This window comes from Watersipora subatra, chromosome 7 (genome assembly GCF_963576615.1).
Source record: "Watersipora subatra chromosome 7, tzWatSuba1.1, whole genome shotgun sequence".
NCBI lineage: Eukaryota > Metazoa > Bryozoa > Gymnolaemata > Cheilostomatida > Watersiporidae > Watersipora > Watersipora subatra.
Window position 1 is genome coordinate 46,234,004 of NC_088714.1, and position 14,873 is coordinate 46,248,876.

General features: G+C 37.6%; 1 protein-coding gene across 4 annotated transcripts in view; it reads right to left on the reverse strand.

The window, feature by feature from the left end:
- The window catches only part of LOC137399863 (calpain-9-like), a 50,224-nt gene that overhangs the window by 34,071 nt on the left and 1,280 nt on the right, over nucleotides 1–14,873 (reverse strand). For 3 of the 4 annotated variants that reach the window (XM_068086112.1, XM_068086110.1, XM_068086111.1), the window contains exons 2-3: nucleotides 14,588–14,773; nucleotides 70–279 (exon numbers count right to left, since the gene is read on the reverse strand). In XM_068086112.1, the coding sequence (XP_067942213.1) occupies nucleotides 70–279; nucleotides 14,588–14,773 (396 nt within the window). The remainder of the gene's footprint in view (nucleotides 1–69; nucleotides 280–14,587; nucleotides 14,774–14,873) is intronic. The other variant, XM_068086113.1, reaches the window with a different exon arrangement.

The window sequence follows — 14,873 nt, forward strand, 5'->3', positions numbered from 1 at the left end:
CTACCGCTGACTCAAAAACGTTAGAGCCGTTACTAACTACAAGGGAGTTCACACAAACGCACACGTTACCCAGCTATCTCGCCATCCGATGTCGATGTCTCTACCCGGAAAACCCCAGCCTGACCCACCGGAGAGCCCAAAACCCATTGGCCTGTCGGGGAAATCTTGATGTGAGAATTTAGAATCAAAATTTGAACCGAAAGCATCATCCGACAAGCCAGAATCTGGCTGGGTTGTGGGCTGGTCAGTGGCATCTGATTGGCCGGACATGTCCCAGCACTGCAACATGGAGCACACAGTGAATCGTTAGTAATCAAGAGTGACAGGTTGAATATGTAAGTAGAGGAGGTCACACTACATTCAATACTACCATTCATTGTTCAAACAGAGTAAAACCTGGAGTATTTTGCTACTACGGTAGGTATTCACTTGTAATACATAATGATGTGCTAGTCTAATCACACTGGTTTGCACTAAACAAAACACTTAATAAAATGGATTGTTCAGGGGCACACAATTCCAAAAAGGACTGTACTTCTATGAATAATGTGTTTCTATGTGGAGCCACATGCATAATCTCTGCTTAAGAAAGCAGTACATCTACAAAGTGTTTACCAAAGCTGGCAGTGAGAAAGCCTCCTTTCTATGATAACTGTCAGGCCAGTCCTTTGTTAAGGCTGAATCATTAGCCTTAGCTCCCTAAGATAGTATGAAACATTTGGTAAGAGGTTAGCACATAATTAGCCTTTTTTTTCTCCAGCATAATAATATGACACATCTGGTGAGGAATAAATCAGTGAATTAGCTTTAGCTCTATGTTAGTATGAATTTTTTCTGAAAAATAAATTCATAATATTAGTTTAACATTCTCATCCAACATGTATTTTGGGCTTATAACAATGTCTGTTACAAAAAAGAGCCAGCAGGGCATCGTGTGTGAGACCATGGAAATAAGGCTATAACAGTAATCTGCAGTTTCCTCTGTGTCCTTCACAGACAAAATATGATGGGACATTTGTTTTGCTATTGCAATGCTATCACCTAATAAGCAGACATGTTTTTGGAATGAGCTTTTCAATCAAAGAGGTTTTCCACATCAAGTATCAACAAACATGTTACTCTGCGGTGGTGCAGTTCAGTTCAATGATGAGAACAGATGTACCCTAGGACACTTTTATTTCGCTAGTATTTAGTTTCGTGGGTAAAACACAGTAAAATTTCGCTGCAACTTAATTTCGCGGCTCTGATGAGTGGGGAAATATAGTGATGTGAAAATAAATGCAGTGGAACAAACAGATTAGATTCCTCAGGTCCAGTTCTCTAATAAGAAACAATTTTCAATTTGGGACTAGTATGTATTGGTAAACCGCAGGTACAAATGTGTGGGTGAGATAGAGAATTCAATTTGATCCGCTTGCTGCCATTTGTTTCTTGGACTATCAATGACGTCTAGGTCCCTCCCGCTGTGACTTTCACATGTCTTTCACACTCAAGTCCCAAGAAGAAGAAAATAGATAACAACCAACTTCACAACCAGAACTGTATAACATGGTTGGACCTGGTGAGGGTTATTTTTGGTTGGTAATAAAATTCATCACTACAATAATTGTTATTCAATTTTATGACTTCACCTACCAGACTTTCATTTCATCCTCATCAGTTACAAATACGTTGACTAAACTGATGTCATCATCTTCTTCAAGAGTCTTGGCTTTTCCAAAAAAACTCGTTATCTTAATTTGCTTAGCCATGCTGCTCATTCGGGGTAACGAGTTTAGCAGAAATTTCCCAATGAACCCAACCACACACGAAAATTACCTGCATTTCTAATATGATGATTTTATTGTGGATATCAATGAACAAAGCTATTTAATTTCGCGTTTTCGTTCGTTCGTTATGATAGTTTAGTTTCACTCATGAAATTTTCGCGAGAGGATGACTCCGCGAAAATTAGATGACGCAAATACATAAGTGTCCGAGGGCATATATACTTCTAAGAAAACTACTACTATCTCATGGGATTCTTTGATCAGATGATTTAAAAGGATTGGCATTAGCTTAGGAAACACACACATTCATGTACCAACATGAACAGATAAGTCCTGATGAAACTTCAAAACAACAAAAACCTGATTAGCATAAAATGATATCCCCAGTTGAACCTTGAAACCTCAAGAAGGGTGCAGACTGCAGCCGTTTACAGGTGCATAAATGTGACGATTCTGAGCCTTCTTGTCGAGGAACGGTCATCTATCGTAACACTGAAAAAATCTTTAGAGTAGGTGCTAAAACGGTGCGCAACTAACAGCAATGTCAAGAACATAGCACTGACCAATAGGAGCAACAGAATCATTTGCGAGAGCCAATCACTGCACAGACTAAATCCATTTAAGTTAACTTTAAAGTTTGTTATACGTCTGCCTCGAAGGTAAGAACTCTCTACAGTACGTGTGGCGCATACTGTAGGCCTACATTGTAGTAATGTTTTATTTCATTGCAGATTATAGATCATAACCACTAAATACACTAGAGTTACTGTAGGTAACTATAGTTACTAAGGTTAACATACTATTTTGTAGCCAGTTTTTAATATGTACAGTATGTATATAAAATTTTGAAGTTTTCACCAAGGGTGCCAGCATTATATAATTATTATGGGTTCCTATACCCCTCTATATGACATTTCCACCTTATGATGTCAGTATTGGAATGAATTAATGTCGTATGGTGAGGGTTCACGGCATACGAGTGAGCTCATTCAATTTCCTGATGCTGAGTACAATATGGAATTAGTAAAACAACAAGCTAGTCAGCTAGTCAGCTTGTCAGACGACTTGTTTTGCTGTACCAGTTAAGATGTACCCGTACAAAACCTCAAAATGCTATCAATGTGTTAAGTACGTTTTGAATGTAACCAAATGTATAGCGGTAAAGTGAAACTGCTGTCGTATAAAGTTACTAGACGTGTAATTGTTCAATGAAACTGCTGTGTTGTCTAGACACTAACTGTTACAAGGTTGTGACAAAGTGAAACTGCTGTGCTGTGCCGACACTAAGTATGGCAACAAAGTGAAACTGCTGTGTTGTGTAGACACTAGAGTGAAAAAGTGAAATGTTTCTGTTGTGCATTGCTAAAGGTAAACTTAAATGTTGTGTTATGCGCTAATACATAGCAACAAAACTGCAATATTTCAAAGGCAAAGCTAGCCCACCAAGATTCAGAACCACTATTTGTACAATAACAAAACGAAACCAATTAAATAAAAGGTCGTCCACAAATAGGTCAAGACAACTCTACCAGTAAAACAGCTGCTGAACAAACAAACAGCTTCATGGGTCTGCAAATGGACTGAACTGACAACTGTCGACAACGAGGGGTGACCTAGATAAACATCAATGAGCAACCTTCAGAAGCATGTAATTAGAGATCACACAAAAGAGCGCCTACGCATATATGTGTGTACTCGGCATATATGCGTGTACTCAGGCAGAGATTCAAAGAGTAGCATGTTTGTATGAAACTTCAACAGTGTCAGCAGAATAAAACATGTGAAAGCCAGATGCTGTAAATAAAACAATGAAATATCATGCAGGTGGGCGATCACATATTTACTGAGATATCTCACAGGAAATGCATGAAACAAATCGTTTTATCACTTAACCAGGTGTATTTACATTCTATTAATAGGGCTAACAATGAAAATAAAGAATTGCCCTAAACATATAAGGCAGAGCTAACTTGGATGACGTAATTACAGCAAACTGACAAATATGCCCGAGCCATTGCCAAAACTTTTATCATTATCAGCAATTTTGGCAATATCAAATTGATGGATGAGTTATGCAACGCGTGTGACCATGGCAACCGAATTGAGCCACATATTTATTGTTAGATTTGGCGGGCAATTTAAAAACATACGTATCAAACTATGTATGTTTTTTTATTACTGTCTTACTAATTAATTACTAATTAAATGTCTTTAAACTGTTTTTGTCACCATAAAGTTTCCAATTGCGCTATTTGTCATGGTCGGTAGACTAAACAGAGAATTAGATTAAATAATCATATAATTGACCTAGTTGCATTAACTCACTAACAACCAGACACCTCGGGTGTCCACTGCTACAATAGAGAGGAAAAGAAACAACAGACCCGATCTGTCAGCCAATAGAACTAAATACTTTTTTGTTGCTGATGTTGAGAACTCAAGTCAACACACATAAGAGCGGTCACTTGCTCCAAAACATCGGTAACAGTATTCCATCACTTTTCACGGTTAATCGGGCCCAGTGCTCCCGTGATAAGTGAACATTTAGGAAATAGAAACTATAAACCCATATCTAATAAAGTTACGATTTCATAAGGCATTTTCCCCTTTTTCAAGCTCATTAAACAATTTCGAGAGTCGAGCACCTTAACCCTTTGAACCCTGGACGACCTTGTCAATGTGTGTCAGTATCCCTGGGCAATTTGTCTAACGATCGGAAGTTTTTAACTTTTGTTATATATATATGCTTATAATACAATGACATTTGGTGAAACACTAGTAAAAAGGTCCCGCAACACACAGCAAATACCACAGTTTAGTGTTTCACAGTTTTTCGGGCTAAACCATAAAAATTTGTACGATTTAAAAACTTGTAAAAATCTTTACAATAGCATCACATCTATCAAACACAAGTTCATCATCATTTCATGACTCAAAATAATTTGGAAAATGATAGTTAGTATCATATAATTCTTCATTTGCATCACAATCATCCATGACCCACCAGACGAGTCGTATCAATTTTTTGCACGATACCGTTCCAATAAAAATTGTCATTATAATGAAGGAAGTAGATAAAGATATCTGAAAACCATTAAAAATGGAAGTGAAATTTCTGGTCTAATGCCCTGTGCAAGAATCAATTTGATTAGTTTATGTATGTTGTTACTTAAAAACAGCAACTGTAAACAGTCATGCGAATGCCGGTATTCCGGCCATTCGGGTTTCTGACACTGTTAGGGTCAGAACGCAGCGTTAGGGTTCAAAGGGTTAAGATGATGTGATGATGTGTAACCACTTTGTACTTTTACACTTCAGAAACCAGTAATAAGAAAACAGCAAACCACTACAACTGCGGATCACAATGACTCTCACTGAGGGATCTCACTGGGCCAGAGTATGAGAAAAATTTATGTATTTTATTATTTTTTATTTGTTTGTTAATTTTTGTGATAAATTTTAGCCCGTGAAGTAGTTATGCCACCAAAGCCGAGCCACGCAGTAATGAGGGATTAGCGTATGAAAATGGGCAAAAATGGATACTCTAAAATAGAGAGATATAGTGGCAAGGTGAAGAATCTTCATCATCAATGAGAACTCCATATATTACGGACAGCATTATATAATCTTAATAATTAGCTGGTACCATCGGCAGCTACGAGGATAGATTTACAGTACAGTGCATAACCAGGTTACGACGTCCCTGTTTTACATTTTTCACCTTAGGATGAGAAACACTAAGTTTTTTCGTCCCCTCATTACAGCACTGTCTCGGAATACAATGTCTCTTGAAATTCAAAGTTGGCGGTTGGCGTGCTTCTGAATACATCAGAATAACGAAGATGCTGATTTGCTATTCAGCGAAATCCTTCCCACAATGCCTAAAAGAGGTACAACACTTGCTCTCTCTAAGTTCAGCAATCTTTCTGTCTGTCTCGTAAATGCTTCATGTTGTATGAGTGAAACTAAAATTAGTGAAAAGTTAGCCAAAGTGAAAATTTATTGTGCATTTTAGTGTTTAATATAATATTTATTATAAACTGTAATTAATTATACGCATATAACTGTATAACTACGTTAATAACTTTAATTCGATAGCCATGGGTCATATGATTGATACCGACATTAAAAGAAGAACCATAACCATAATCATAATCATAAGCAGATCAAAACACCAGAAGGAATTAATGTCACATGGCTGGAGTCTACTGTAATAATAATTAGAACAGATATTTTTATATGTACAGCTCACTATGTTAGCATGATCCTACTTTGCCGCCTACAGCATAACTTACAGAAAAAAGCATGTGAGATTGAAAATGTCCATGGAAAACACTTTTACCACTTTGCTGTAGAAATATCAAATAAAATTTGTAATATAAATTCACCACTCTATCAACAGCCATAATCTCAACCGATGCAAATTTGAAGATGCATTTGCACATTCAGAACGTCGGATAGATTTTGACTAGTATTAGTACAGCAAAAAGCTAAAAAGCCACGATCATGATGAAGAATCGACAGCGTTGAGTAATTTTAATGAAAAAAATCAATTGTGACAGCCAATCAGATCAAAGCCAATCAGAATACAGCCTACATGCTAGTGGTTGTGTTGTATTAGCTTACATATACATTTTTGTATTTTGACTGCACAAATATTCTAATATGAAATGCAGCTCATTTGTTTAGCAGAAATAACTACATACACCCAATAGTTGCGACCAATAGCATCATTTTACAATGTTAGGACTATCTTAATGAACTATTCATTGTACATGTGTACCCTAGGACACTTATATTTCGCTAGTATTTAGTTTCGTGAGTAGCATACAGAGTAAAATTTCGCTGCAACTTAATTTCGCAGCTCTGATGAGTGCGAAAATATAGTGATGTGAAAATAAATGCAGTGGAACAAACATAATTAGATTCCTCAGGTTCAGTTCACCGGTAAGAAAACATTTTCAATTTGGGACTAGTTTGTAATTGTAAAGTGCAGGTAAAATTGTGTGGCCGAGATCGATAATGCAATTTGATCGCTTGCTGCCATTTGTTTCTTGGACTAGCAATGAACAAAGCTATTTAATTCCGCGTTTTCGCTCGTTCGTTATGATATTTTAGTTTCGCTCATGAAGTTTTCGTGAGAGGACGACTCCGCGAAAGTTAGATGAGGCGAATACATAAGTGTTCTAGGGTACATGATACAAATGGGATAGGCAAAGGGTTGATAAAATACGATTACGATACGATAAAACGATTGCAATACGACTTTGAAGATCGATGTTATAGAGCAAATATTAATTAGAGAACAATAATATTAATAGAATTAATATGAATAATAAAATATTAACAGAAGCAATATTTTTTTGATAACATCGCAGGGGAAGGGGCGTCAGACAAGAACAATTTCTTGTTCTTGAGATTAATACAAAGCGATTCATTGTAACGTTTCTAATATACATAGCATATTTTAGTATCTGCTTTCCTCAAACTTGTTGGTAACACAATATTAATTTTTGATGTCCTTATACTATTTCAGAGTGACAAAGTTCTCATTAAATAAGTCTGACTACTTCAAGTGTTTCGCGGTTCATTTTAACACATACTTGATATTAATGCCTGTCGCTTTGTCGCGATTGGTTACCCAATCGATTATCAGCCAATCACAACAAAGTAGGAAGCACAAATATTAAATGGGCGTAACTAATACAAATTCACTAGCATTTAATATAACTTTCTACTTTGGCATGAAGAGCCACAGGTTGACCAGCGAGTTCTCCCAGATTTCATCAAGGTGCTTTAACCTTTAGACCTTTCATACAGCTATTGCCAGTGTAACAGATACACTTTCAATCTTTCACAATGGAAGCACAAGCTTATTAACCAGAATAGGAAGATGAAAACTGCACAAAAGGAATCCAATCACTATCACAGGACTCTAAAGATACTTGCCTGCAACTCATTCAATGATAAGCGGGGGAGCAAACACCTTTGCGCACTTTTTCTTTGCATATCCACCCATGATAATGGCTTGGTCAAACAAGCAATAGGAGATAAGTATTGTATTATTGGCCAATCTTATGCATATGTAAACCTGCTACAGTGTGTCACTATCCGTTGATCTGTTGCAACAAGTGATAGCTGAGGACCTTCCCTGACGACAATGAGTTCTGACATAGAAAACTAGGACACCTGTCACACATCAGACGTAACCACAAAATAACAATGTCACATTTTTGCTACGGCTGACAGTGACGTCAGGGATCTACCAAAGACAAACAGATTCCTAGTAGAGAAAATATAATTAGCGAGATGTCAAAACTAGTTACAGAGGAGAACCAGCTATTGCAAATGGTACTACTGATGGAATGATAGGCAGTTTTAAACGGTGAATGACAACTCCTACGTATTAAAGGTCTCAATTGGATGCTCTGAGCAAGTCAGCTATGCTATGGTGATGCAATGAGGTGGTTGAAATAATAAAATTGTCTGTTATATTCAAAAAGCTAAAACAACACGACCTCTTCCGGCCTTTTCTATGTAAGGGTCGCCACCGCAGATGATATATCCTGAAACAGAATACATTGTGACTATTTGCTCATGAGATTTAGCACAGGAGCAATTTTGGCTGAATACCCTTCTAACACCATCAATGGTCCTTCTGTGTTTCGAGCCACAAACCTTCTGATTGTATGTCAACGCTGTAACTACTGAATCACAGCTGCTCCTTTTATTCAATAAGATTAAAAAACCTGCAATTATTGCCAACACATCCTATATAGAGCAACATTTCAAAGGCTCTTTTAACTGAAATGCAGCATTGGTTCATTACAAATATTTACCCTACACTGGCTTCATCAGAAATATTTATTATATGCTGGCTTTATTGGGTAAATATATGCCAATAAATTTCTAATACACATGATATTGAATATATTGTGTGAGAGTGCTTTCAAATTGCCTGGTCTGGTGATCACATACCCTCACATTTCTATGAAAAATATGTTAGTTTTTGCCTTGACTTGGGCATACGGTCGTGCACAATAGCGAGTCAGATAGGGTTAGTTGTCAGCAAAAGCCAGAGATTTGTACAAATACTTTACTATGTCAGACTGCGGTAACTAAATGCTTACATGATCACAAATGCATTCAATGCAGGCTAAAAATTGACTAACTATTAAGCAGAATATGTTTAGGCCTTCATTCGGAGGTCATTGTTGATTAATTCAGACTTGTGTCTCCACAATATGACAGACTAGAATGACCTCACCAGTGCAAAGATGCCACCCGTACTACTGCGGTAATGGTAACACATGTATGCCAACCATGCGGTAAAAATATGCAGCCCAGAGGAATTTGTACTGTTCATTATTTGCATGACTCGGCTCAATTCTTGGCAGCAGCATTAGTACCAGACTTACTAGCGTAAACAAGTGATGTACCTTCTAGGAAGTTGCTGAGAGAGCGCCTCTCTCACGCATCATCGCTCAGCTGCTCCCAGTAATCATAATATGAGCTGACAATGTGGAGGGCATTGACATACTAATTACATAATAAATCACATATAACTATAGCTGCGTATCATTCCATCTCTCGTTATACTATATTGACAACCAACCCAACAATTTATTAATTGGACGCTACAAAAAACCGTAGCTCCTCTTCCAAGGAATTTCAGCCAATGCCTGACGGCCTCTCCATTGAACTAAACCGATATCAAACTGTAAAATCTGAGCATGCCAACTCTCAACTAGTTAGGCGTATCCTACACCCTTGAAGGCTCATCGAGATCAGAGCTGGCGGAGTCATTAAGGTTTACAGTTGGCAAGAGAGAAAAAAGAAGCCAAGTTTTATCTGATAATGAGAAACACAGGATCGACTTTAACTCGATACAGCTTAGACTGAGTCACTGTGATAGCAAGCATTTCACCATTAGCCTACTTAGCTATTAAAACATGGTGGTTAAGGCATAGCAGACGACACACATACTGTAGATATTTGCAGTGGTTTAACATACCGGCTCTACAAAATAAATCATCAGGGTGTCATTGGTCTCAGTTCACATTGCTTTCCTTACAGAATTGTTAATCCATATTATTAATGTATTGTCAACATAATAACTATCTAATATGGATCTGCATGAACTCGTGATGGCAATAACCTTTGTGCACTGAATTGTATTTCTAAACGCTTATGCTCAAAAAAATCGGATAAGTACAAAAGTGTTAATTCATGAAATAAATTGAACTAGGAAAGAATAGGGCTGTGACAGATTCAATCACCTCAAGAATTATCTGAAAGCTGAAACAAAATCACGAAACAAACTTCTGTCATAAAAATTGTCAGAACCCTAATATCAGGTCATTGGCTCGCATGCGCACATCTTAAAAACGCATGAAACATTCAGTACAGCTTTAGTATAATTTCGCCAAAATAAATTTTGAAATGGATGTGAATGAGATGATGTACTCGTGTATAAATACTTTTGCAACGGTAGCTTTATCAGAAGAATGAATTTTATTATAAACTATATTATTGAGTAACTCTTGAGCTAGAATAGATGTGAAATTGGAGTTTAGTTCTGAGCACTGAGCAAGCATATCACACCCTAGGGAATGAGTTACAGAAGGCCTAACCAACTGCTTTGTTATGCATAGCAAGCACCTGCTATAAACCTGGCCTGCAGATCCTCATGCACCCAAGCAGATTAGGGTTCAAAATACCTGTAATTAACCTCAGATAATATTGGCATTTGTAAATAAAAATTGAAAACTAATAATCAACATGACTCTCCCGTTATGAGCTGTGTTTACTTTTGGCATCAGCCGATAGGATTCACTTACAAGCGGTCAATAGTAACAAAGAGTTACGCTCAGCGTTGTCTGTCATCTTTTCAGAAAAAGTAAGTACAAGTTGGTTTTAAAAGAGTTGAAATGTTCATAGGAAGAATCAGCCATCCAACCAAAGCGACAAAATAAAGAACCTTGTTCAGCTGTTGGTCAATCGTCTCTATAACAAATCTGTCAGCCGAGCGAAATGGATTTTAAGGCTGGTTAACATCACATCGCTGTACATCAGAGTTGTCCTATCCTGAAATTATTTGTCGTCTATGTCTCCCGTAAGCCGTCAGGAAAGATTGCAGTTGTCAAACTCTCCCGGTAGTTCGCCGGGCATGCACAACAGCGTGTCTACCACTCGGATGGTAATGATTGGTTGTAGCGTATTACTTGATCTATACAGTGCACCCTCGAGATACGATTACCCTGATATACGATTTTTTCACCTTACGAAGTCAAATATTGTGATATCTTCACCTCGCTATACGAATTTTATTTCACCATACGAATTTGAAAAAAGTTTCGCCCGAGGAAAAATTTGGCCGCCGGTGTGCTCATAACACGCGTCGAAATAAAAAAGACACCGAAATATAGTTTGCCAAAAACGTTCTTAGAACGTTTAGAAGAGACACGATGATCGACTTCTCTCATGTCCGCGTGGAAAATTTCGTGTAAAATACACAAGCGAGAGCAAATATTCATTTGCAGCGTTATTATAGCTTTTACTATAAACTTTCAAGTCAGCATACGTATATAACTACAACTATCTACATTTAATTCGTTATCTATGGAATCTGAGACCGATACAAACGTTACAAAACGAAGGAAAAATGATTTCTATGTCAACAAAGTTGGATGTCGTAAATAAAAAGAAGGGACCCGTATTATTAACATTGTCACGGAATATGATCGCAACCAATCAGCAATTGCAATTATTATTAAAACAAGAACTCCATTAAAGCAAGCACAAGAAAGAGCTTCCGACTGAAGATTTGAATGAGCTAGGTCATGCACGCGATCAGCATTCAAAAGGAGCAACCATTTTGTAAAGGCGAGGATGTAGAAGATACAAAAAATCCCACATTCGCAGAAATGTTTTAAGTGTTTAATTTACTGATGTGGACTGGTACATTAAAACAATGCATGTATAATATATATTATTTATCTCTTGTGTGGCATGTTTTTCATATTTTATTCATTTTATTTGTTTCCTTTTGATTTTATGTTTTATTTTCTTGTTTAACCATGTCTTTACATATGGGCTTGTTATCTTCTACGTGAATACAATTCATCGTATGTATGTATGTAACTAATATAACTAGCTACTCAAGATAGTTGCCGCATCCACATTACTTTCTGAAACTTGCTAAAGCCCTGTCCCCCCCCATAGGGTATAAATACGTACAAACTTTGTATGTATGGTTACATTGATTCTTGTGCACATTTCATACAAGACAAACTACTGTACCACATTCTCTGGATCCTTTTACAAGCGCTAGCTAGCAATTTTCTGCATTGCAGCATCAATTTTTTTCGTAGAAAAATTGGACAGGAATGGACACCTTCTTTTAGTGTGCTAAAAATTCCAATTCATTACGTTTTAAATTTATTTTCAAGTGTACAGCACCATAATTAGCATTGATACGTTTTTGCCTCCTCTCTGCTTTACCCGCTACATGTACCAGCTACGTTACTCCAAAGGTATGTACGTCCAGTATAGAAAATATAATTTTATTTTTCTTTTCGGTAGCCATTAAATGGTCAAGTGTGCGAGAGGCCGCTTTCTATAACTGCATCGCTCGGCCTTATTGATTTAGGTCGAAAAAGATTTCAACCAGGTAGGCTAAAGTTTATAGTGAAAGTGAAGATAGGAACTGCTGAAGGATAAAATTTCGTAATAAAAAGTTGAAATTCAGTAAAATAGTTCAAAATACATACTAAAACTTAGTTTTAAGTGTAGGCTTAGCAAGCTAAACTTACTTGAAGTGAATTCAAAGTTTATGTTATGCGTACCTTTTGAAGGCAAGAACTTACCGTACGTACTACATTTGGTACAAACATAATTTTGCGTTTTATTGCAGATCATAACCATTAAAATACACTAAATACAATACAGTTACTGTAGGTAACTATAATTACTAAAGTTAACATACTATTTTGTTGCTAATTGTCAATATGTACACATTTTTATAAACAAAATTGACGATTTTTACCATGGGGTGTTTGCATTGTATAATTACAATGGTCTTTATACCCCGATATACGAATTTTTCACCATACGATGCCAACTCTGGAACGAATTAACATCGTATCTCGAGGGTGCACTGTACTGTCTTTTATGACAGTTGCTGCGGGACTAGTATTTCATCATTTCCTCGACCCCCATCGTACAATGAGAACACTGTGTTGCAAACTATCGCTGATGTAACTCGCAGATGGGTTTATAATAGTGTGAACATTGTTATCAGAGACGTTTACCAAAGTATTGTGTGATTAACACTGATATACAGCGATACAGTGTGAACCAGCGCATCGATCGATTTAGGCATCGATCGATTTAGGCATCGATCACCAGCGCAGTTGAATTAAATTGCAATACCCTAATTATCTATAAGATATTGAAGGATGGTATTTACAAAAAGGGAAAACCATTTAGTGTAGGTAGACCCATGTTGAAGACAGACATAACGGCAGCTCAGATAATAAAGCAGGACAACAATATCGCCCAGCAGCCCGCAGACGGAGGCAATCACCTAGACACATCTAAAGCCGATGCATAGATTAAACTTCTCCAATCGGCAGACCTTTCAAAGCATAATAATAAAGCTGCCATTAGAGAGAGCAGTGAACTAGGGGAGGCCTGCGCCGTCTGCAGTTCGAGACTTTCTATACCATGAGAGTCAGTCAAGCGACGAGGTGTAACGTCCTGATAGTAATCTCATCTTAGCTCAAACTATTGCAGTTAAACAATAACACTAAGTCAACTGACATGCAATAAATTCTACATAAGAGATCGGACAGACGAAGAATAGATCGCTAAATGTAAGGGTTCTCTTACTCTAAATCAGCGGTGTTTAACTGGACTTGATTGAACCCTATGGGTTCAGTGAGTCAGTCTCACGGGTTCGATAGATGCCTCTCAGAGGCAACAGCAGGAGTCATACTGGTTTGCAAGAGTGTCTTTATAAAAAAATATTTTGCACAATTTGTGATGTCATTTGGGCATACCGTTTTCTTCTGAACATTTTACCAGTGATAAGTTTTGTCGACTTTAAACTTGAAACATCCTGGCAGTCAGATCACTTCAAGCATCAAAAACCATTGTAAATAATAGAAAAACACCGGTACTTTCTGATAAATCTACCAAGAATTGTGCAAATTCATCTTTATGGACTGGTCGGGCAGCATATCTGCACGCCCATGAGGAGTTTGGTGAAGCAGAGGGTTGTTCGTGTATTGATCTGGAGAAGAATGAACTTCATCTTCTACTACAGAATGTTAATGAGCCAGTACTGGATATTAACTGCGAGCATGATCAATGCAATAATTGCTGCCAGTCTGCAAAATTAAACGGCAGCAGGCGATGGCCTACTTATATCTGATTACATTAGATAGCAGTTATTGCGAGCTAAGTAAGTATATGCTATATGAACATAAAACCACAGACTAGCAGAAAACACAATACCGCAAGGTAGAGCGGAGTGTGCAGAGCATTGAGTCAGCACTGCTGCCATGTCTATAAATTCCAGCTGACCAAGCGAGGCTGCACTAACCTGTAACCTTCACTTCACTGTAACCTTGAACTAGAAAATCGTCTACTTAGACTCAAAAGGAAGCATTCTTCTCCAAAATTGCATCCCTTTGAATATTGGCATGCACACAGCTGTCAGTATAGGCACTATAAGCACCCTACCACCTCCCAATGTTTAAACTAGAGTAATAACTGCGAAATAAGATACAAGATAAACAGTTTCTATAACTCACGCCAGGAGGGAGGGCACCGGATGGTCTTGCCTCTGGAGGAAATCCTGGGTCTTCTGTAACTTGCACTTCAGTTTTTTCTGTACCGTCATCATCGATTGTTTTAGTTGTTGTCTCCACACGCTTCAGCTCACGCCCATCGGGGCCAACATATCGGTAGGTTCTGACGGTGCGCGAAGTACGAGTCATCTAAAACGATGGATGACTATTTTAACAGAGTTTGTTAGGCTTCCAGGGATAAGCGAGCAATAAGCGTTTGTCTAGAAATCATCTCAAGAAAAGAGACAGG